The sequence below is a fragment of the Muntiacus reevesi genome, chromosome X (genome assembly GCF_963930625.1).
Source record: "Muntiacus reevesi chromosome X, mMunRee1.1, whole genome shotgun sequence".
Classification (NCBI taxonomy): Eukaryota; Metazoa; Chordata; class Mammalia; order Artiodactyla; family Cervidae; genus Muntiacus; species Muntiacus reevesi.
In genome coordinates this window covers 52,320,368-52,343,811 of record NC_089271.1, presented here as the reverse complement: position 1 = coordinate 52,343,811, position 23,444 = coordinate 52,320,368, and the positions used below count along the sequence as shown (strand labels likewise).

Below are 23,444 nucleotides of genomic sequence, written 5' to 3'. Positions count from 1 at the left end.
CTTTATACCTTTCCTGAATTATTTCGGTTGTTGGTAGCTTGTTAGTTCTGTGTTCTTTTTTTTTTTTTTTTAGTTCTGTGTTCTTTACCGGGACCTCCTGTTGTTAAGATAGTTCATGCAAGTTGTTACTGTGTGCCTGGTCAGGGCAGGCAGTTTCAGTTAGTGCTTCCCTAACAAAATCACTCACCTGGCATCAGAACTTACTGAAGCTCAGGTTCTTTATGTCTCAGCACAGAAGGAATTCTGAAAGAGACAAAGCAATAGGCAAGAAGTAGGTGTATTAATATAGGACACTTATGAGGGAGACAGGCGTGCAGGCAAGGGGCACTGCCCCAGGAACTAAATGGGAAGGTAGGTTTATTTAGGGAGATACACACTCCATAGATGGGCTTCTCATTGCTGTGGCTTCTCTTGTTGTGGAGCATAGGCTCTAGGGTGCACAGGCTTCAGTAGTTGTAGCATGAGGGCTCAGTAGTTGTGGCTCACGGGCTTAGTTGTCCCATGGCATCTGGAATCTTCTCAGACCACGGATCAAACCTGTGTCTCCTGCATTGGTAGGTGGAATCTTTACCACTGAGCCAGCTTGGAAGCCTTGTAACTTAATTTCTTTATTGATATCCTCTATTTGATGAGATACTGTTTTCATACTTTCCGTTACATCTTTATACATGATTTCTTACTTCTTTGAGCAAATTTAATAGCTGATTTTGAAACTGCACACCTCAGATTGGGACTCCCCAGCTGAGACCCAGACTGGGCCTTAAACCCATTGCCTTCTCATTGAAATCACACACCTGGTCTCAGCACTTAATGAAGTTCAGGTTCTTTATATCTCATCACAGAAAGAATTCAGTGAGAGACAAAGTGATAGATAAAAAGTGGGTATATTTAGAGAGATATACATTCCATAGACAGAATAGAGTCCATCTCAAAAGGCAAGAGTGGCCTTGGGAGAAACACACTCCACAGACAGAGTGTGGACCATCTCAGAAGGTGAGAGGCCCTGAAATAAGGTGTGGTTAGTTTTCATGGGCTCAGTATTTCATAGACAAATGACTAGGAGGATTATTCCAATTATTTTGGAGAAGGGGCAAGGATTTCCAGGATTTGGGCCACCACCCACTTTTTGTTTTTTTATGGTTGGTCTGAGAACTGTCATGATGCCTGTAGGTGTGCCGTTTAGCATGCTAATATATTAAAATGAGCATATAATGAGGCTCAAAGTCTACTGGAAGTCAAATCTTCTGCCATCTTGGACCTAGTTGGTTCTAGTCATTTTATGTCATATCCTCAACTGGTATGTAATTCTCTTCCCTCCTGTTTCACTTTGAAGTTTATCTGCTAGGTCTAACATTTGAGTCCTCTAATAGTTTCTGTTTCCTGCTGTTCCTGCCACTTTTCTTGTTTCTTTACATGTTTCATAATTTTCTGTTGAAAACTAAACATTTTGAATAATATATCATAGCAACTCTATATATAGAGCTGTCCATTTTGGTTATAATTTCCTTGTTTACTGTTTAGTGACTTGACCGGACTAATTTAGTTGAATCTGTTTCCACCTTATAAACTTCTTCAAAGGGTTCAGCTTTGAGAATGAACATAGTCCCTTTCATGGATCACAGCTTCGTCATGGTGAAGGGGCTTGTGTAACTCAGTGAAGCCAGGAGCCATGGAGGGCCACCCAAGACAGATGGGTCATAGGGAGGAGTTCTGACAAAACCTGGTCCACTGGAGAAGGGAATGGCAACCCACCCCAGTGTTCTTGCCTGGAGAACCCCATGGACAGTATGAAAAGGGAAAAATATATGACACCGGAAGATAATCCCCCTAGGTCAGAAAGTGTCCAATATGCTACTGGGGAAGAGTGAAGAGCAATTACTAATAGCTCTAGTAAGAATGAAGTGGCTGGACCAAAGTGGGAATGATGCTCAGCTGTGGATGTGTCTGGTGGTGAAGGTAAAAGTTGATACTATAAAGAACAATATTGCATAAGAACCTGGAATGTTAGGTGTAAGTGTTAGCTGCTCAGTTATGTCCAACTCTGTGACCCCATGGGTTGTAGACCGCCAGGCTACATTCCTGAGTCTTAGTCACATAAAATGTTTTTTTTCTTTAAGCCCAGAGCTGATGATTACACAACAAAACAACTCAGCTTAAACTCCATACTAAGGTACTAAGGATTATATTGGCTTCCCTTGTGGTTCATTCTTTACCACAACAACATGTGGTAAAGAATCTGCCTGCAATGCAGGTGACCTGGGTTCCATCCCTGGGTTGAGAAGATCCCCTGGAGAAGGGAAGGGCTACCCACTCCAGTATTCTGGCCTGGAGAATTCCATGGTCTGTATAGTTCATGGGGTCGCAAAGAGTCGGACACGACTGAGTGACTTGGGCTTCCCTTGTGGTTCAGCTGGTAAAAAATCTGCCTGCAATGCGGGAGACCTGGGTTCAATCCCTGGGTTGGGAAGATCCCTTGGAGAAGGGAAAGGCTACCCACTCCAGTATTCCATGGACTGTACAATCCATGGAGAATTCAGTCCATGAAAAATTCCATGGACTGTACAATCCAGGGGTCACAAAGAGTCTGACAAGACTGAGTGACTTCACTTTCACTTTTCACTTTCAAGGATTAGATAACAATGTATCCTGCTTGAGGATAGTTTCTCCTTCTTGAAAACCTTCTGGGGACTTCCCTGCTGACCCAGTGGTTAAGACTCTGAGCTCCCAATGCAGGGGGCCCAGGTTCGATCCCTGGTCAGGGAACTAGATCCCACATGCTGCAACCAAGACCTGGTGCAGCCAAATAAATGAATAAAAATAAATAAATAAATAAATATTTCCAAATCCCATCGGCACAACAGGAGAGCAACATTTAAACAATCCTCAAACAGTATTTAAAAAAAAAAAAGAAAAGAAAACCTTCTGACAAACCCTGTTATCTTAAAATGTATATTATGATAGTGGGTCTGGTATGATCTTTCTATTGTTAGTTCTAATCCTGTCATCTTAAAATTTAAATTGTGGGAGTGGGTCTAGGAAGATTTTTATAACCTCGAGATATTCTTTTGATTTATTGTAATAATCAATTTAAAAAGTATATAGCTCCTTAGCTAAGACTAGAAAGTGGGACACTCTCCACCCCTTTCTGATGTCTATGTCAGAAGCTTTCTCTGTCCCTTTTCATTGTAACAAAACTTCTGCCACACAAGAGCCCTGAGTGGTCAAGCCTGGTCTCTGGTCCCAAATCTAAATCTTTTTCTTCAGAGATCACGAATCTGACATCATTCACCGTAAGCTATCAATACTATACCTAACTTAACTGCCAGTAAAGTTTTACAATACTCTGGGGCATAACTTGTTCTAATTAACCAATTAAAATCTTATTCTATTAAATTCAGGCCCCTTATTCAACTAAAATATGGGGTAGTCTTTTTTAATCTTTTTTTAAAGTTAAGTATAGTTGGTTTACAGTGTTTAAGGTGTAAGCATGGTGTAGCCTTTGAGAACAGCTTTTTTTTTTCTTGAGAGCAGTCTTTGTAGCTTGCTCTGCCCCTAGAAGGACTCTTGTCAGCTGTTTCTCCCTGTTTTTCCTGTTGCTATCTTAATGGCTTCTAAAGCCCTTGTTCTTCAACTTCTTGACTTTCTGTTTCAAATAAAGTCAGTCCTCTAAGGGAGAGCTGTTAAACTCTCTGTTCTTTATATTCTCCCTCAAGAGTTGCAGGTCTATCAGAAGCCCACCTCTCTTGGAGTGACCAACACTCCTTTTCTATGAGCAGGGAGCTGGGGAGGTTATATCCTTTGGTATTATCTGCTTGTCTTTCCCAGTGTGGAACCTCCACTCTAACAGTAAGCTATGGAGTGGGCAATTGGGGCTCGATATTCTTGGTCTGCCATACTGGGGTACAGTTTCATCCTTATGAACAGGGTCTGGGTGGTGGAAGAGAGCCCCAGACCTCTTAGTCATGCCTTCCCAGAATAGAGTTTCTGTAATATGGGGCTGAGCAGATGAGACATATTGGTTACCTGCCCCTCCTGAGGAGAAATCACTGTCCTAGACCAGGAGCTGGCAGGGGGAGAGCCCCATGTACTTGGTCACACTCTTGGAGTAGAGCTTCTATCACACTGAGATGGCATGCATGGAGGGAGCAAGTCATAATTATAGTGCCATAATTATAGTGGTGTTTTCATAGTGATTTATTGGATTTTCTTGAACAAATGTTTCTCTGTTTCCTATATGCCCTTATGCAATTCCCAAAGACTTTACAGGGTTGGTTAAACTCAACATAGCTCATTATTAGAGAAATGCAAATCAAAACTACAATGAGGTATTACCTCACACCAATCAGAATGGCCATCATAAAAAAAAAAAAAACTACAAACAATAAATCTTGGACAGGATGTGGAGAAAAGGAAAACCCACTGCACGGTTTGTGGGAATGTAAATTGATATAGCCACTATGGAGAACAGTATGGAGATTTCTTAACGAACTAGGAATAAAGTACCATCTGTGTGCTTAGACACTCAGTTGTGTCTGACTCTTTGCGACCCTATGGACTGTAGCCCGCCAGGCTCCTCTGTCCACGAGGATTCTCCAGGCAAGAACACTGGAGTGGGTTGCCATGCCCTTCTCCAGGGGATCTTCCTGACCCAGGAATCAAAACTGGGGTCTCCTGCATTGCAGGTGGATTCTTTACCAGTTGAGCTACCAGGGAAGCCCAACCCCACTACTGGGCATATACCCTGAGAAAACCATAATTCAAAAAGATACATGTACCCCAATGTTCATAGCACCACTGTTTACATATTTACAACATGTAAGCAACCTAGATGTCCATTGACATATGAATGGATAAAGATATAGTACATACATACATACATACATACATACAATGGAATACTACTCAGCTATAAAAAGAAATGAATTTGAGTCACTTGTAGTGAGGTGGATAAACCTAGAGACTCATACAGAGTGAAGTAAGTCAGAAAGACAAAAACAAGCGTCATATACTAATGCATTTATATGGAATCTAGAAAAAATAGTACTGATGAACCTATTTACCAATAAGTCATGGAGACAAAAAGAGAACGGACTTGTGGACACAGCAAGGGAAGAGAGGGTGGTGCTATTGGAGAAAGTAGCATTGATTTATATACACTATCATGTGTAAATTAGACAGCTTGTGGAAAGCTGCTATGTAACAGGGAGCCCAGCCTGATGCTGTGTGACCACCTAGAGAGGTGGAATGTGGGGGTGTAACTGAAGCTCAAAAGGGAGGGGAGATATATATATATAATTATGACTGATTTGCACTGATGTATGACAGACACCACCACAACATTGTAAAGCATTTATCTTCTAATAAAAAATAAAAGAATAAAAAGAAGTAAAAAAATATTTCACTAGTGTTTGTTGCTTTGTTGAGGATAAAGCCCACCAAGCTCCTAGTACTACTATTCTGGAATTCTCTATTTTTAAAAATAGTGAAATATACCTAATAGAGAACATACATACAACATACACGAACAGTTTGACAAACTGTGAAATCAATACCTGTGTAACTCTCACTAGGTTAAATAAGATAACATTATTCATTTTCCAGAAACTCCTACATACTCCTCAAATTGCTTTTTCCATTTAACACAATACTGTAGCTATTGTTCCTTGTCAAACCACGAAGAACTTTTAAACCTTTTTAGTCAGGGTATAATGTAGATTCACTCATTAGCGTACAGAATATCCTGCTCCAATTTTCCAGTCTTTCCTTCAGATCTATTCTTAGAAATGAAGTCCCTTCGTCAGGGAAGGCATATATATTATTATAGTGCCCTGGATAAATGTTGAATCAATTTGTGCCCCTATTAGCAGTGTATGAATGTGGGCGTTTTCTTCTATCTTTAGTAGCTCTAGGATTCATTCATAGTACTTACTATTTTGTGATCTTGGCCAACTCAGCCTCTCTGGGCTGCAGTTCTCTTACTTACTTACTTAAACACTTACTTAAATACTTACTTACTTACTTAAAATAGTCCCTACCTCACAGAATCCTTGGAGGACTAAGTGAGTGCTAGATGGGCAATTAGCATAGAGAACCCACAGTAGAAGCGTTTGTCTTTTTTATTTTACCAGTGAGTTAAGAGAGGCACAACACTTTATTATTTATTTATTTGAATTGCTTTGAGTGTTTATTTATTTATTTGGCTGTGCCGGATCTTAGTTGCAGCATGTGGGATCTTCAGCTACAAGACGAAGGATTGAACCTGGGTCCCTTGTATTGGGAGCCCAGAGTCTTAGCCACTGGACCACCAGGGAAATCTCTGCTGAGTATTAGTGAGGTTGAGAATATTTACACATGCTTCATGACTATTTGTATTTCTCATTCGTGAGCCATCTAATTCTGTCTGCTCCCATTTTTTAGTTGGGAATTGCTTTCCTTTTATAATTATTGAACTACAGGAGTGCTTTGTCTATTGAGCACATTGTCTCTTTACCTTTGATATACATTATTTTTCTAAAATACAAATTTTGTCATGTCATATAACCTTCTCATGGCGCCCTTATTACATACAGCAGAAAGTCCTTAATTTGAGGATTTGAGTCAGTTGTAGTGAGGTGGCCGAACTCCAGCCCATCACTCCAGCTTCACTTCCTGCCATCTTTCAGAGTGCTTTCTGAATCTTCATCCCATATTAGAAGTGGTATCATGTAAACTAACCCCCTCTGTCTTCTCAGCCACCCCTTCCCACAGTCCTGTATGTCTGCAGTCATAACCACGCTTGGAACCATGGATTGTCCCATTATCCCATATGAGTACCTGGAAGGAAGAGTATGTATCAGGGTAGGTGCTCAATTCATGTTTATTCAATGAACAAAAGAATAAATGGTTGAATGTGCAAAACTTTCCTATAGTCTTCTTACACTGCATGGTAAGCAAATACTTTTCTTAATGCTTGAAAATAGAAAAAAATTCCTGATTTTGTTTTCAGAATAAAGGAAAAACAGAAAAAAAGTGTCTTTTCTCCCACTATATCTTCACCATGAAGTTTTGCATCAGGACTAGGGTAGCTTGGCATGATCTCCATGGTACATGTCAGGAGTGAGTCACCGATCAGGTGTGAACCAGCTGAGAAGGTAAGATTCTTAGGGACCTCTGGCCCTAGCCTGTGTAAGCCTGTATTGTGCACACTATCTCAGGTGACTGCTTCAGGAAGTGGGTATCACTTCAGCCACGGACAGCTAGCCTCCCAGGCAATGTTCACATCATTAGTAATAAGATAGAATGTTGTTGGGACTTCCCTGGTGGTCCAATGGCTAAGACTCCTTGCTCCCAATGCAGAGGGCCTGGGTTCCATCTCTGATCAGGGAACTGGATCCCATATACCACAACTTAAAAAAAGACCCTGAATAATGCAACTAAGACCCGAGGCAGTCAAATAAATAAATATTTTTTAAATGATAAAAGATATAATGTTGTGAACTCTCTAATATGATGTGATGACAAAGGCACTTCAACTCTGTGGCATTCTTGTGAGGAACTCATAACCTCAGCCTAATTATAAGAACTCATCAGACAAGTCCAACCTGAGGGACAGTCTACAAAATAACTAAACTGTACTTTCCAAAAATGTTAAGGTCATGAGAGACAGAAATTTTCACAGACTTAAATTTTCACAGACAAATTTTCACAGGAGAAGACTTAAGAAGGCATTACAGGGACTTCTTTGGTGGTTCAGTGGTTAACATTCCGTGATTCCACTGCAGGGGGTGCAAGATGCCACATGCTATGCAGTGTGGCCCAAGAAAGAGGCATTACAATTATATGGAAAGTATGAACCTAGATTGAATCCTAAAACAGAAAATGATCTATTGTTTAGTTAACCATGGCATAAAGGTTAATTTCCTCATTATGGCAATTATACTATCATTATATAAAATGTTTAGGGGGATCTGGATATACAGGGACGTGAAAGTTACTCAGTTGTGTCCAACTCTTTGCAATCCCATGGACTATACAGTCCATGGTATCTTCCAGGCCAGAATACTGGAGTGGGTAGTCTTTCCCTTCTCCAGGGGATCTTCCCTCCACAGGGATCAAACCCAGGTCTCCTACATTGCAGGCAGATTCTTTACCAGTTGAGCCACAAGGGAAGCCCATATAGGGACTCTACTATTTTTCCAACATTTCTTTTCAGCTTAATGTATTTCAAAACAAAAATTTTCAGATTTTGTTGTTGTTGTTGTATATTTTGAAAACCACAATGGCTTCTCTCTTGAGATTTCAGGGCCCATCCCAGGATGCGTAGGGCTTATAAGCCTGAAAGCATAGTCACAAAATTGATTGAATATTGGACTACCTGTTTTCAAGAGCTTCCTATAACCCACCAAATTATTATTTATTTTCCAAACACTGTGACTATGTCCTCATTTCTTTAATTATAGCTTCACATTTAAAAGCTCTGTATTAAACTATAAAAATCCTAGAGGAGAACATAGGCAAAACACTCTCCAACATAAATCACAGCAAGATCCTCTATGACCCACCTCCCAGAATATTGGAAATAAAAGCAAAAATAAACAAATGGGACCTAATGAAACTTAAAAGCTTTTGCACAACAAAGGAAACTATAAGTAAGGTGAAAAGACAGCCCTCAGATTGGGAGAAAATAATAGCAAATGAAGCAACAAACAAAGGATTAATCTCAAAAATATAAAAGCAATTCCTGAAGCTCAATTCCAGAAAAATAAAGGACACAATCAAAAAATGGACTAAAGAACTAAACAGACATTTCTCCAAAGAAGACATACAGATGTCTAACAAACACATGAAAAGGTGCTCAACATCACTCATTATCAGAGAAATGCAAATCAAAACCACAATGAGGTAGCATTACACACCAGTCAGGATGGCTGCTATCCCAAAGTCTACAAGCAATAAATGCTGGAGAGGGTGTGGAGAAAAGGGAACCCTCTTACACTGTTGGCGGGAATGCAAACTAGTACAGCCACTATGGAAAACAGTGTGGAGATTTCTTAAAAAACTGGAAATAGAACTGCCATATGACCCAGCAATACCACTTCTGGGCTTACACACCGAGGAAACCAGATCTGAAAGAGACACGTGCACCCCAATGTTCATTGCAGCACTGTTTATTATAGCCAGGACATGGAAGCAACCTAGATGCGCACCAGCAGACGAATGGATAAAGAAGCTGTGGTACAGATACACCATGGAATATTACTCAGCCGTTAAGAAGAATTCATTTGAATCAGTTCTAATGAGATGGATGAAACTGGAGCCCATTATACAGAGTGAAGTAAGCCAGAAAGATAAAGAACATTACAGCATACTAACACATATATATGGAATTTAGAAAGATGGTAACGATAACCCTATATGCAAAACAGAAAAAGAGACACAGAAGTACAGAACAGACTTTTGAACTCTGTGGGAGAAGGTGAGGGTGGGATGTTTCGAAAGAACAGCATGTATATTATCTATAGTGAAACAGATCACCAACCCAGGTGGGATGCATGAGACAAGTGCTCGGGCCTGGTGCACTGGGAAGACCCAGAGGAATCGGGCGGAGAGGGAGGTGGGAGGGGGGATCGGGATGGGGAATACATGTAACTCCATGGCTGATTCATGTCAATGTATGACGAAACCCACTGCAATATTGTGAAGTAATTAGCCTCCAACTAATAAAAAAAATAAAAAATAAATAAAAGCTCTGTATTGGTTCCATCCAAACCATATGCTCTAATTCATTTAGCCCATCTCCTTTTGTTGTTCATTTTAGTGATCTTCAAGCTTTTGCTACAATAAACAATACTCTGATATAAAATACTTCTTGACGTCTTGGATGGTTTCTTTGGGATGAATTTTTAGATTTGTAGTTTTCTTTCTTATGACTATTTAAGTATTGGTCTTCTACTTTACAAACTCTTAAGGTCCTACTCGGAGGAGTGTCTCATTAATCTTCTGAGGCATTAGGAGGTGGCTCTCACAACATTTAAAGTTGGTAGAAACATTTTTTATCCGTTTTGAGTGTCATTGTTTCCCACTAGACTTGGAGTCTCAAGAGAGGAAGCCAGACTATTTTATTAATACAGCTGACCTTTGAACGATGTAGGGATTAGGGGCAACAATGCAGGACAGTCTAAAATCCTCCTATAACATTACAGTCAGCCCTCCAGATTCTGCATCCTCGGATTCAACCAACCTTGAATCCAACCAACCTCACACCATGTAGTAATGTAGTAGGTTATTTAGTGAAAGATATCCACGTATAAATGGACTCTCACAGTTCAAACCCATGTAATCCAAAGGTCATCTGTATTTGAATCTAGAGTTTGTCCACTATTAAATCTATCATCTTGTAGGCACCACTTACATGTCTATTATTTATTATTGTACACAACTGGCACTCACAGATTTTTTTCTTAATCATTTATTTTACCTAATTTCCCACACCAGTAGGGCAAAGCAGGCGATTAATAATGCCCACAGATAGGAATGAATACTTGGCAAGAACGAACCCATTTTCTATCACGCCTACCTTCCCCAAGAACCCACCTGCCAACGGAGGAGACGTAAGGGACGTGGGTTCCATCCCTTGGTCAGGAAGATCCCTTGGAGGACGGCATGGCAACCCATGCCAGTATTCTTGTCTGGTGAATCCCATGGTCAGAGGAGTCTGACCTATGGGCTATGGTTCATAAGGTCGCAGAGTCGGACACGACTGAACTGAACCGACTTAGCACGCATACAGCTTCCCTAAGAACTACATTTCCCTCCATGCTTGGTGTCACGCGCTCCTGTGAAGTAAATAGAGCGGCAGTGACTTCCTACGGCCCCTATCCGCCTTCGCCGGCCAGTGCCGCAATGCTTCATGGGAAAGGTAGTTCTACCGGCCGTGCTCAAGGCCCCGGCAAAGTGAGCGTAAACTAAGCTTCCCAGCGAGCAGCGCGACGGCCTGGGAAGAGGGGCAAGATGGCGGACGCTGAAGATGGTGTTTTGCGGCCGGTGGGATCCTCCACTGCCCCAATTTCATTCAGCTTCAATCGCACGTCCGCCCGCAGATGGCTTGCGGGAGACGCGACTCCGGAGGAGAAGGATTTCTTGAAGACCGTGGAAGGCCGGGAGCTGCAGAGGTGAAGTGCTGGGTCTTTCATCCCTTGGAAACCGGTGCGGTGGGTGCCTGCGGGAGGGTGGAATCAGTTGACGTCTTGGTGACAGTGGCCTGGGAAGTCTGAAGGACAGCCAGAGAAAATCTGTGGAGGAGAAAAGTCGGGAGTCAGTAAGAGAGGTGGGAAAATTGGATCTGTTGGCCGAAGGGATTGAGAGGAGAAGATGTATTCCTGAGAGAGAGTGTGTTTAGGAGTCGAGGGACCCTACGGAGCGTGTGTTTGTGTTCTGAAAGAAGAAAAGGAATGGCGAATGGCAGGACTCCTAGTGGCCCAGGCGAAGCGGTGAGGCTTCTTCGATATGGGGACTGGAATTGAGCGCCAGATTCAGGTTCGGGGGGAGGCCATCGTCAGCTTAATTCGGAATGGACAGTTTGAGGGAGGGGCTTCCAGAAGAGAATCAACCATCCAGGAGGCTGGTGTGGAGCCTGGAACTGGGGGGAGAGAGTCTGGGCTGAAGATTGTGATTTCTAGGTCCTTGTGGAAGCCACAGAAGTGGGTCTTGAGATGAACAGAGGGTCCAGAACTGAGGACTGATTCCAGGAAGGCACTGACATTTAAGAGGTGGGGAGAGAGGGTTCTCTGGTGGTCCAGTGGTTAGGACTCCGTGTTTCCACTGCAAGGGGCCCGGGTTTGACCCCTGGTTGGGGACCTACTATCTCGCAAGTCACCAGGTGCAGCCAAAAAAAAAAAAAAGTTCGTGGTGGGGGAGAGACTCCAAAGAAAGCACCACCAGGGTATAACACGAGAACGGAAGGCGTGATCCATGGGGCTGGGGGTGAATGTGGCTCTTGTGTTTCTTCTGAGTGAAGGGTTGTGGCTCAGGCCTCACTGTTTGTGCTACTCTCCTAATTTCACTCCTCTGTGTCCACATCAGTGTGAAGCCCTCAGAAGCCCCCAAGGAACTTGTCATCCCTTTGATCCAGAATGGCCATCGAAGGCAGCCACCAACCCAGGCCCCTGGGCCATCCACACATACTGAGGTCTTGATGGATGGGATGCTGTCCCAGGCTGTGAAGGAGCTCATTGAGGGTGAGTAATCCCTCCTTTGCCTTGCCCTAGTGAAGGAAGAAGGGGAGGAAAATGGAAGGAGAGGGTGGGACCTCATTGCTCCCTCCCATTCTTCTTCAGAATCCAAGAAGTCTCTGGAGGAGAGAGAGAATGTGGGTGTTGACCCCACACTTGCTATCCCCATGATCCAGAAAGGATGCACCCCCAGCGGAGAAGGGACAGACAGCGAACCCCAGGCTGAGACAGTGAGCTGGCCCCTCACCTCCCCGCTTCCTCAGTCTCTCATTGCCCTGTCTGCCAGGCTTGTCTCCCTGCACACAGCAGGGAAAGTCTGTGTATACTAGAGGTCTGCCGCCTCTCCCTTCCTCCTTCTATCCTTTTTGGAAGCATTGACAAATGAATCCAGATACTGAGGTGTGAAAAGGTAACTTTGGACTCTGGGATTATCTGAAGGAGATGAGGAGCAAAGGGAACAGGAAATGTAAAGATCCTAAGGGTAGACTCTGCTTGGAGCATTTGAGGAACACCAGGGAGATCAGGGTAACTGGAGTGGAATGAGTGAGAGGGAAGGGTAGCAGATGAGGTCATAAGTGGGTCACGGGGAGGATTTTGGCTTTTACTCTGAGTGGGAGGAGAGCCATGAGAGGGCTCTAAGCAGAGAAGGGACAAGACTTATGACTTGACAGGCTCTCTCTGGCTGCTGTGAGCAGAACAGACTAGTAAGCAAAGGTGGAGGCAAGGAGAGCAGCAGTTCATGCTAGAGGTGACGGAGACCCAGACCAGAGTGGTAGGAGTGAGGCCAGGAGGATAGGTGGGGTTTAATGAGAGAGGGAAGAGGAGGGTGAGTGCTCCTAATGGCAGCAACCACCCAAACAATGGCATAGTGACAGGAAATCAGCATGGTGTGTGTCCCTCAGTGACACCTTGATGTGTCTAGAGTGAATATAAAGAATTAAGGGAGTGATGATGGGAGGTGATAACAGGAGAGGTGAGGGGTGTGTCCACAGAAGTAACCAAGTCTGCCTTTCATACTTGTGGACCCTACTTTCCACCTCTTCATTCATGATTTTTTGGCAATGCTTATTTGGGTTCTAGTTCTCCTATAGCCCCAAAGCAGAGAGACTCTTTCAACTGAACTGTTCTCCTCAGTCTTCAGACAAACCTCTGGGTTTCTTTCATCTTAAAAAAGACCTTCACTTCATTCTCCATCCTATTCCAATTTTGGCCTCCTTTCTCTGATTTTTCCCTCCTCTCAGAGCCTTCCATATCTCAGTCCATCACAGTTCCAGTCATCCTTCCTCTCACTCAGCCTAAAAACCTTAGAGTCATCCTTGAATCCCTTCTTTATTTCATACCCTATATACTGTCTGTCAGCAAAATCCTGTCATCTCCCTTTTCCACATATATCCAGAATCTGACCACTTCTCTCCATTACCACTACCACTCCTCTGGTCTGAGCCACCAGCATTTCTCATTTGGACTATTGCAGTAACTTTTTCACTGGTCCTGTTGCAGCTGCCACCCTATCATAGCTTCTGGCTAGCTCTCCTGATTAATCTCTTACCACCCCTCTTTGCCTCCACATCTGTTTCAATCGTATTGACTTTCATGATGCTCTTCACACACAACAGATCTTGTCCTGCCTTGGGGCCTTTGCTTTTACTGTCCTCTCTGGAGCACTCTTCCTGTATCTTCAGGGTTCCCTCTGTCATCTCCTTCGGTCTCTACTCAGATATCAACTTGGTGACACTCCCTTCTCCATCCCTCTGCATCCCCTTAACCTGCTTTATTTTCCTTCATCTGACTTATCACTACCTGACATATCATGTTTTAGGCATTTCATTTATTCTATCTCCACAACTAGAATGTAAACCACACAAGGGCAGGAGTTTTTGTCTATTTTGTTCACTGCTTTATCCTCAGCACCTGGAACAGTAGCTGGCACAGAATAGATGCTTTATAAATATTTGTCCAAGGACTGAACATGGAAGAGTAAAGTAAGGGATATTGAGAGGAAAGAAAAACTCACCCTTAAAAAAAAAAAAAGAAAAACTCACCCTTGAGCTGACTGGAAAAGAAGCCTCAAGTGTCACTCAGTGGGTGATAGCAAGTACACTTCAGCAGGCCCACGGTAAGCCAAGCCTGACCGTCCTTCCTCTGCCTAAACCCATAGGTGCCGGAGGAGGCTGATTACGAAGCAGTCCCTGTTGAGGCCTATGGGCTGGCCATGCTGCGGGGCATGGGCTGGAAACCTGGCGAGGGCATCGGCCGAACCTTCAGTCAGTGAGTTTCTCGGGTAGGGACAGGGGACAGCAGATAGGCCAGGGGACAGCAGATAGGCCAGGGGACAGCTGATAGGCCAGGGAACAGACCTCCATGGTTACCGCCCACCCAGAGCCGTCCAGGCAGAGAGAGGGCACATTACCACCCTAAGTATTTCGGTAGTCCCTTCCGCTGCTGTTATAACCTCCTGTTTGCCCTTTGAAACTCCATTAAGAGGTCCTATTTATGGAAACATTGCCTCCCTGGGCATCAGCTTCCTCATCTGAAAAATGGGGGTAATAGCAGTACTGACCTCACTGTTCTAAAAGTTAAGTGAAATGATACACATAAAGCACTTATAATAGCCCTTGGCCACAGATAAAGCATAGGCTAAACCCTTGATATTGTCATGATCACACAGACCTGTAATCCCTTCTCTACTGTTCCAAACTCTAAAGAATTCTGAAAACCAGACATTTTTTTTTCATGAAATATTTGACAGCCAAATGTGACCTGAATTGACATTGAGCATTTTACAGTCTATTTATCTTGTTTGGTATGAATAGTTTCCCGTGTAGAAATATTGGTATATTTGGCTGTTGGGATCTGTCTCAGCATACAGTCTAGATACCATGTCATAGATGGTATACTCAGCATGTTATTCGGTTGAACCAAATGAAATTGCCATTTCTCTAGGTCAGAAATAGTCCTAATATGAGATTGGGAAGGATATTCTTGAACATGTTGATAGGATGGGAGTTAAATAGTGGTTGGGAATACGGGTGGGGAACAAGACATTGAAGACTGACGTACCCCCCCAACAAGTCCATATTCTGTGCTCCCTGCAGAGTAGTGAAGCCCCGTGTCAATTCACTGAGGCCCAAGGGATTAGGGCTGGGCGCCAACCTGACCGAGGTCCAGGCCCTGGCCCCTACCAGCTCCTACCGCCTGCCAAGGCCAGATGAGGAGCAAGAGAAGGATAAGGAAGACCAGCCTCAAGGACTGGTGCCTGGAGGAGCTGTGGTGGTTCTTTCTGGCCCCCACCGAGGCCTCTATGGGAAGGTAAGGAACATTGATGTGCCTGGAGCCAAAAACAGGTAGCAGGGGAAGATTGACGTGAGGGTCAGAAGGAGGCAGAATTGGGTGTGGAGTATAAAGGCTGGAAGTCCTTGTCTTTTAGGGCTGCTAGGCCCACCATCTCATTCTGTAATTAAGGGCTACTTGCCAGGCCTTTCTGAGCCTCAGTTTTCAACTAAAAGGGAGAGAATGCCATATGCCACAGGTCCCTGAGATTTAGATATTTAAAATGTATCCAAGCCTCACAGTCTGCTGGGAGAGACACAGGAGTCAGGCCTATTAGAGATAAGGGTGGACAACTTGATCCTAGGAACATTGGTCAAGTCCGCTCAACCCCTGCCTCATTTCTTCCCCCCCCCCCACACACTTTAGGTGGAAGGCCTTGATCCTGACAATGTTCGAGCCATGGTCCGTCTGGCTGTGGGGAGCCGCATGGTGACTGTTAGTGAGTATTGCCTGCGGCCTGTCTCCCAGAAGGAGTTTGACAAGAACTTGAATCTGAGTAAGTGAGCCTGTTACTCAGCTGGGGGAGTTGGAGCAGTGTTCCTGGGGGTGGGAGTTAGATCTGGAGAGGGGTGGGACAGTGGTCTGCATGGCAAGTGTGCCTTCTGGTCAGAATTAAAGAGGTGAGAGTGAACATAGTGGTTTATGCAGTTTGACTGAAGAGAAGTTTCTCTAGTAACCCTGGGTCTTTAGCCTCTTTCTAGGGAGGAAGCAACAGGAATGGAAACCAGTTCCTACCCTTGGAAAGTTTTTGTCTCTTGGGTGGTGGACTACTCTATTGCTAGGGATGGAGAACAGCTAGGACTAGGGCATGACAGGGAGGAAGGCATTCTAGGCAAGGATGGACCAGTTTGGCACATGGGAGATGAGTCGAGCAAGGCCTCCTGAAGGAAGCCGAGACAGCTGAGAGGAAGCAGGCAGCGTTCTAATAGCCAGGGCAAAGGATGGATGGTGAGCTGGGATACTCTGGCAGACGAGAGGTGGCCTGAGGCTGAGGTGTGGCCTGGAAGGGAAGCGAGTGAGACACCAAGGCTGTGTCTGGGTTCCCTTCACACCCTGCTGAACAGGTCAAGTGAGCAGAACTTCCCCTGGGGAACAGCACAGAACAACCTCATCACGGAAGACCCTCCAGGATCAGGACAGCCACATGTGGTGGGAGGATTCAGAGAGGAAGCGGAAACACCATTCAGACCGGTGGGACACTGAGCATCTCAGGTGTGGGGGTAGGGGACAGGACTATGGGGAGGCTCCAGCAGAGAGGACTTCCAGGGCAAGGCAGGTGCCTAGAAGGAAGTAGGAATGGCATTATGGGTGGGTTTCAAAATATCGGCAAGGTGGGGTGACTGGAACATGCCCCCCATAAAGAGCTATGCCTGCTGTCGACCCCTCTCCACAGACAAGATGGGCCTGCAGCCAAGAATGAGAAAGCAGCCCCCCGAAGTCAGCACTGGCTGCACAGAGATCTGCGAGTGCGGTTTGTAGACAAGCTGCACAAGGGCGGCCAGTATTACAACACCAAGGTGGGAACTCCACACCTGGGTCTGCTTCTTCCCCCAGGGAATGGGTCCCCTTAGCTAACATTCTCATATCCGCTGACCCTTTCCCCAGATGACAATTGAAGATGTCCTGAGCCCAGACACCTGTGTGTGTCGAACAGATGAAGGCCAGGTCTTGGAAGGTGAGTCTGAGGGATGGTTGCTGGGTCTTCATCATCCCGGAGGCAGATGAGAAGACTATCTTGGGTCAAGAGCCTGACCCAGGCAGAGGCTCGGAGTTTGGGCAGAATTATTTTTTTTTGTAAGGCCCAACACCCTCTGACAGATCATTAGACACTTCTATGATAGTGAATATCTGAGCCCCACTTGCCTCTTCTGAAAAATTATCATGGAGATAACCTATTTCCCCCTCTTGTGACTGGTGCCTTGCAGGGATGTGTGTAAGCTCCCCATGCAGGGCAGGGCATACAATGTGCCCTCAATAAATGGTGTCTATTATCACCCCCCCACTCATCACTGTTGTACATAAATGCTCCCTTTATTACAACTATTGCCCGGAATGGCTCCTTAGGTTTCCTCCTCTGGGAAATGGATATGGAGGACTACCATCTGTCAACAGGTATAGAGTGGCTCCAGGGAATACAGGAAAGGCCCTTCTGACAGGACCCTGGGCTGGGCTGGCCCTTGCTGCAGGTCTCACTCCCCTCTCCTTGTCCACAGGCCTGAGGGAAGACATGCTGGAGACCCTGGTCCCCAAGGTCCCAGGCGACCAAGTGATGGTGGTGCTGGGGCAATGGGCTGGAAGGGTGAGTTGCAGACCTAGGAACAGGGGCAGGGGCACACGGGAACATCTCTGGTCTGGCTTGGCCTTGCTGACTCGACCCACTCCTACTGTAGGTGGGCCGTCTGCTGGACCGGGACAGAACACGGAGCCGGGCTCTGGTACAGCTGCAGAGAGAAGACAGGGTGGTGGAACTTCACTATGATGCCGTCTGCCAGTTTGTGGGCCTCTGGGACATGGAGGAAGACTGACCTGTGGACTCACTCCCATCCCCCGGGCTGTTTCTAGTCCTGTACAATGTGAAAAGCCCGCCTTTGTGAAGGTGGCGGGGTGGTCATGGTTTGCCCTCCACTTCACAGTGCAGCCCTGGATGGATCAGACAGGATGGATCAGAAGGGAGGCTAGAAACAAACCCAGTTTACCAGAAGTTAGTATATAATAAAAAGTTCAAATAGTTCGTGAAACAAAGAGATCATAAATGGTGTGCTGAGCTGTGTGTGGAGATGGGAACCATTCCTATTTTCAGCACCACCGCCAAGCTTGGGCTGCCAGCCAAATGGAAGGATCCATTTGCTCCTGAGCCCACTGTCAGAATCCCGAAGCTATGAACCCTGTCCCTGAGCAGAGACTAGGGATTCGGGAACACTGCATCTCTGGAGAACTTCCTAAGGAAGAATCTTGCAGGCTCTGCTTTTGGTCCACAGAAGATGCCCACAGGGTATCTTGAGCCTGTGACAGGATTCAGGCTGAAGGGAGGCTTCTCCCCACCAATGGGACATGCTAGCACTACTTTCCAGAGGAGCCAGTTAATCTCGGGGCCCCTGTTTTAGTCCCAAAACTTTGAAGGTAAAAAAGTTTTGTGTATCTTGGGTAGAATTTCTCTGGTTTCTCTGAGTAACTATATCCTCAAAAGGTTATCTTTTTTCCTACTAAAGGATTCCAGAGAATCCTTTTCCCTGTTTAATGTCCTAAGATAGAAAATCAACCGGGAAGAAAAAAAAAATCCACAAGGGAAGTCAGAGTTTAAGCACAACTGTTTGTAAATCATCCTCAATCATTAAATCATTGATATAATTAGTGGTGTTTGCATTAGATCTAGGCTTCTGGTATACACTCCTGATGCTTCAGAACAGGGCACCACTGTGGAGAATTTGAATACTTCCCCCTCAAGAAGAATAATAAAGGTAAGCTGCTGTCAACACCAAGCAGAAGCAGATTATTGTTCTGAGCCAAAATGAGCAGGTATAGAAAGACAATGAGTTGGCCATAGGCCCAGTAAACTAAGGGATTAGAAAACCTTCTAGTATAGTCACCCCAATATGAGAGACACTTGCACAGACTGGCTTAATTTTTATTTAATCATCCCTAATTAATTCCAGAATTCATCTGTTTTCAAGATGAGCCAAACAGGGTTATTAAGGCAGATACCAGAGAACCCCACCCTCAGTCCCTCCAGTTCTTGTGTCATCACTGTGATCATACACACTGCCCTGGAATTACAGGCTGACTTGTGTTTTTAATCTTGGAAAGGGTTGGGAGTTCTGGTTAGTCGCTCAGTTGTGTCCGACTCTGCCACCCCATGGACTAGCCCACCAGGCTTCTCTGTCCATGGGGATTCTCCAGGCAAGAATACTGAAGTGGGTTGCCATGTCCTCCTCCAAGGGATCCTCCCAACCCAGGGATTACAGGCGAATTCTACCATCTGAGCCACTAGGGAAGCCCACATCCAGAAAACAGTTTCCTATGTTGTTAAATGCTTCACCCAGTCAAGGCCTCCTCTCTTCTCCAAATCATAGTAAATCTGTCTTGGTAATGCCCTGGAGGACATAAAGCTCCCCAGGGAATGGCCCTGGTGCCGTGTCTGCCCTGTAATGAGACATGACCTGACGGTTTCAGATAATTCCTCCATCTCCTCTGTGCACCTTGACCCTTAAAATAGATCTTTTATCAGATCCAATTTCCTGGAGTTAATGTTTCTCCTGAGCCCACCTTTGGAAATGGGGCCTGAAGTTCTTGAATACAACCCTGTGTTCAGAAGGCCTAGCTCCTGGCAGGGGGCCTGGTTCCCCCGGGCAGATCACTGGGGCTTTTCGTGCTTCCCCAAGAGGATCCCTCCTGATCCCTCAGTATGAGGACAGGCCTCCCTACATTCTAGGAAGCACAGACAGTATGAGGAAGCCCTCCCAACCTGCCCCTTGTTCACTGTGCACAAACACCTTCTGAGTCTGCATGGTGTTCTCAGCTGCTACACGTGCTGCCAGTGTTGCCTCCTCGGCAGCGGTTACTGCAGCAACAGCTTCCATGAGCCCATGAATACTCCACAGACCACTCACAAGCAGGGGACCATGACCTGTACCATTTGTCCGGACTGGCTTTTTTTCCATCACAGGGTCTGAGCCAAGATGTGGGTGAAAAAACATCTTTTGCCAAATCTCCAGAAGCTTTCCTTGCAGGGTGCTACCCTCTTAGGAAGCTGTCCAGACACTGAGCCAGCCTTTGTGGCAGTCTCTGGAAGCAGCTTCTCTGCCTTTCTGAGAGAAGTCAGTTATTTGGGTGACTGGTGCTGCTGTCTGGGGCTGAGCTTGGGGGCAGATATTTACAGGTAGGCTCCTCTTTTCTGACATGGCTTCCTCAGCCCCAGGGTGCTCCCCTCCACTCCCACAATGGGGCCTCTTAACTTCTGTGTTTGTAGCATCCAGCAGAGAGAGTAAGTAACAACTTGAAAAACTACTTCCTTACCAAGAAAGTTGGTATTGCTACTTCCTATTGCTCCAATTGCTATTGCTATTGCTATTGCTCCAGTTCATTCAGTGGGTATCTATTGAACCCCTACTGTATACCAGGTACTGTTCTGCATGCTAAGGATACATAAAGGATACATCATTCATTCAACAAACATCAAATCCCTATTCTATGCCAGGCTCGATTCTAGTTACTGAAGATCATGAGCAAAACAAGACAGATCCTTGCCCTTGTGGAGCTGACCTTCCAGTGGGGCTGAGAGGCAATAAGCATGAGAATTATCCAATATGTTAAAAGGTGTGAACAACCATGGAAGGGGGTGCAGGGAGAAAGTACAGCAGGGTAAAGAGGATCCAGAGTGGGCAGTATTCATAGGATGATCAGGGAAGGTTTTATTACGAAGATGGCATTTGAGCAAAGATATGAAGTGGTGCTAGTGGTAAAGGAATTCACCTGCCAATGCAGGAGACCCAGGTTGCTTTTTTTTTATTGGCATATAGTTGCCTTATAATGTTGTTTTAGTCTGCTGTACAGTGAAGTGAGTCAGTTGCACGTGTACATATATCCCACCCCCGTTTTTTTGGATTTCCTTCCATTTTGGTTGCTACAGAGCATTGAGTAGAGTTCTCTATGCTGTACAGTAGGTTTGCATTAGTTATCTATTTTACACATAGTATTATAAATATCTATTATCTGTTTTACTCATAGTAGTGTAAATATGTCAATCCCAAGCTTCCAGTTCGTCCCACCCCTTTTCCCCCTTGTTATCCAAATGTCATTTGTTCTCTACATCTGTGTCTCTATTTCTTCTTTGCAAATTATTCATCTATTCCATTTTTTCTAGCTTTAAGAATCTTTATGAAGATTAGAGATACACCACCCCTTTTTTAAAATTTATTTATTTTAGTTGGAGGCTAATTACTTTACAGAGGATTAGATGGCTGGATGGCATCACCGACTTGATGAACTTGAGTTTGAGTAAACTCCGGGAGTTGGTAATGGACAGGGAGGCCTGGCGTGCTGTGATTCATGGGGTTGCAAAGAGTCGGACACGACTGAGCAACTGAACTGAACTGAATTAGTTTACAATATTGTAGTGGTTTTTGCCATTGATATGAATCAGCCATGGGTTTACATGTGTTCCCCATCCTGAACCCCCCTCCCACCTCCCTCCCCATCCTATCCCTCTGGGTCATCCCAGTGCACCAGCCCTGAGCATCCTGGACTGGCAATCTGTTTCATAATGATAATATACACGTTTAAATGCTATTCTCTCAGATCATCCTACCCTCTCTTTCTCCCACAGAGTCCAGAAGACTGTTCTGTACATCTCTGTCTCTTTTACTGTCTCACATATAGGGTTATTGTTACCATCTTTCTAAATTCCATATATACGTGTTAGTATACCGTATTGGTGTTTTTCTTTCTGGCTGACTTCACTCTGTATAATAGGCTCCAGTTTCATCCACCTCATTAGAACTGATTCAAATGTATTCTTTTTAATGGCTGAGTAATATTCCATTGTGTATATGTACCACAGCTTTCTTATCCATTTGTCTGCTTATGGACATCTCGGTTGCTTCCATGTCCTGGCTATTATAAACAGTGCTACGATGAACATTGGGGTACACGTGTCTCTTTCAATTCTGGTTTCCTCATATACCACCCCTTTTGCCATATCCTATTAACAGACCTTTCAAAAAGCAGTTCTTACTGCCCAATCTTCTGGATACAGACACTTTATCAGATATATGCTTTGCAAGTATTTTTCTTGGCAGTCTGTGGCTTGTCTGTTCATTCTCTTAACAATGTCTTTTTTTTTTTCTGAAAAGGTTTATTGTGCACAGAGGGGAAGGGCTCAGTCCTTCTTGGCTGCCACTTTCCTCATGGTGGCCAGGACATTGCTCAGCCCCTTTCTCTTCCTCTTGGCACAGATGTATGTCCCCACCCTTTTCTTGATGAACTTGAGGGCCTGCTTGTCCTTGGAGACCTTGAGCAGCTCCATGGGCGACCGCTTATAAGGGGTGAAGCTGCACACCTCCCGGATCATGTCCCGCATGAACTTGGTGTGCTTGGTAAGGTGCCTGAGGAGATGGCTGTGCCTCAGTTTGCTCACATTCTTGGTCATCTTTTGGCCCTTGTTGAGGCCCATGGCCATGGGGAAGAGCAGAGCCACAGCCACTGCTCTGCAATGGCTGGTGAGGCAGAAAGTTAGCAATGGCTTTTGAAAAGCAGAAATGTTCAATGTTGATGTAGTCAAATTTATCAATTTGTTCTTTTTGGATTGTCCTTTTGATGTCTTATCTAAGAAATCTTCACCTAATCCAAGATCACAAAGGTTTTCTACAAGTTTTAAGTTTCAGATAATATATTTAGGTCTTTAATCCATTTTGAATTACTTTTTGCAGTGCAAGAGACCCAGGTTTGATCACTGGGTCGGGAAGATCCCCTGGAGAAGAGAATGGCCACCCAGTCCAATATTCTTGCCTGGAGAATCCCCATGGACGGAGGAGCCTGGTGGGCTACACTCCACGGGGTCTCAAGGAGTCAGACACAACTGAGCAACTAACACATTGTATATAGTAGGAGGTATGAATCCAGGCTCCTTCCTTTGGGTATGAATATCCAAGTGTTCTAGCACCATTTGTTGAAAAGACCGTTCTTCTTCCACTGCATGACTTTGTGCCTTTTAAAAGAAATCGGTTATCCAGGACTTCACTAGTGGTCCAGTGGCTAATACTCCACACTTCCAATGCAGGGGGTTTGGGTTCGATCCACATGCCACAACTAAGGCCCAATGCAACCAAATAAATAATTTTTGAAAATCAGTTCTCCACATTCTTTTTTTGGCTGTGTCATGCAGCATGTGGGATCTTAGTTCCTCTGCAA

The 23,444-nt window shown here is 44.8% G+C and overlaps 2 protein-coding genes across 3 annotated transcripts; one reads left to right on the top strand and one right to left on the bottom strand.

Annotated features, from left to right (window-relative positions):
* Positions 1–10,976: 10,976 nt before the first annotated feature.
* Positions 10,977–18,887, top strand: GPKOW (G-patch domain and KOW motifs). Of its 2 annotated transcripts, none has more exons than XM_065916165.1 (11): positions 10,977–11,150; positions 12,061–12,215; positions 12,315–12,439; positions 14,368–14,477; positions 15,305–15,518; positions 15,906–16,035; positions 16,604–16,730; positions 16,933–17,056; positions 17,145–17,214; positions 17,753–17,838; positions 17,930–18,887. In XM_065916165.1, exons 1-11 carry the CDS (start codon positions 10,990–10,992, stop codon positions 18,062–18,064), a joined length of 1,437 nt encoding a protein of 478 aa, XP_065772237.1. In that variant the 5' UTR covers positions 10,977–10,989; the 3' UTR covers positions 18,065–18,887. The 2 variants fall into 2 exon arrangements, with proteins under 2 accessions (XP_065772237.1, XP_065772236.1); XM_065916164.1 differs by having other exon boundaries at positions 16,604–16,751.
* A 3,069-nt stretch (positions 18,888–21,956) lies between these two features.
* LOC136154466 (large ribosomal subunit protein eL36-like) lies at positions 21,957–22,902 on the bottom strand (the record flags this gene model as incomplete). Its single annotated transcript, XM_065916731.1, has 1 exon — positions 21,957–22,902. A coding segment is annotated over one exon (489 nt), but the record flags the coding sequence as incomplete, so codon positions are not given.
* Between the last annotated feature and the right edge of the window lie 542 nt (positions 22,903–23,444).

Excerpts from the sequence above, each read along its gene's own strand:
- GPKOW (XM_065916164.1), top strand. The coding sequence starts at position 10,990 with ATGGCGGACGCTGAAGATGGTGTTTTGCGGCCGGTGGGATCCTCCACT. Across the intron at positions 12,216-12,314 it reads TGTGAAGGAGCTCATTGAGG|AATCCAAGAAGTCTCTGGAG; the intron begins GTGAGTAATCCC and ends ATTCTTCTTCAG. Across the intron at positions 14,478-15,304 it reads ATCGGCCGAACCTTCAGTCA|AGTAGTGAAGCCCCGTGTCA; the intron begins GTGAGTTTCTCG and ends TGCTCCCTGCAG.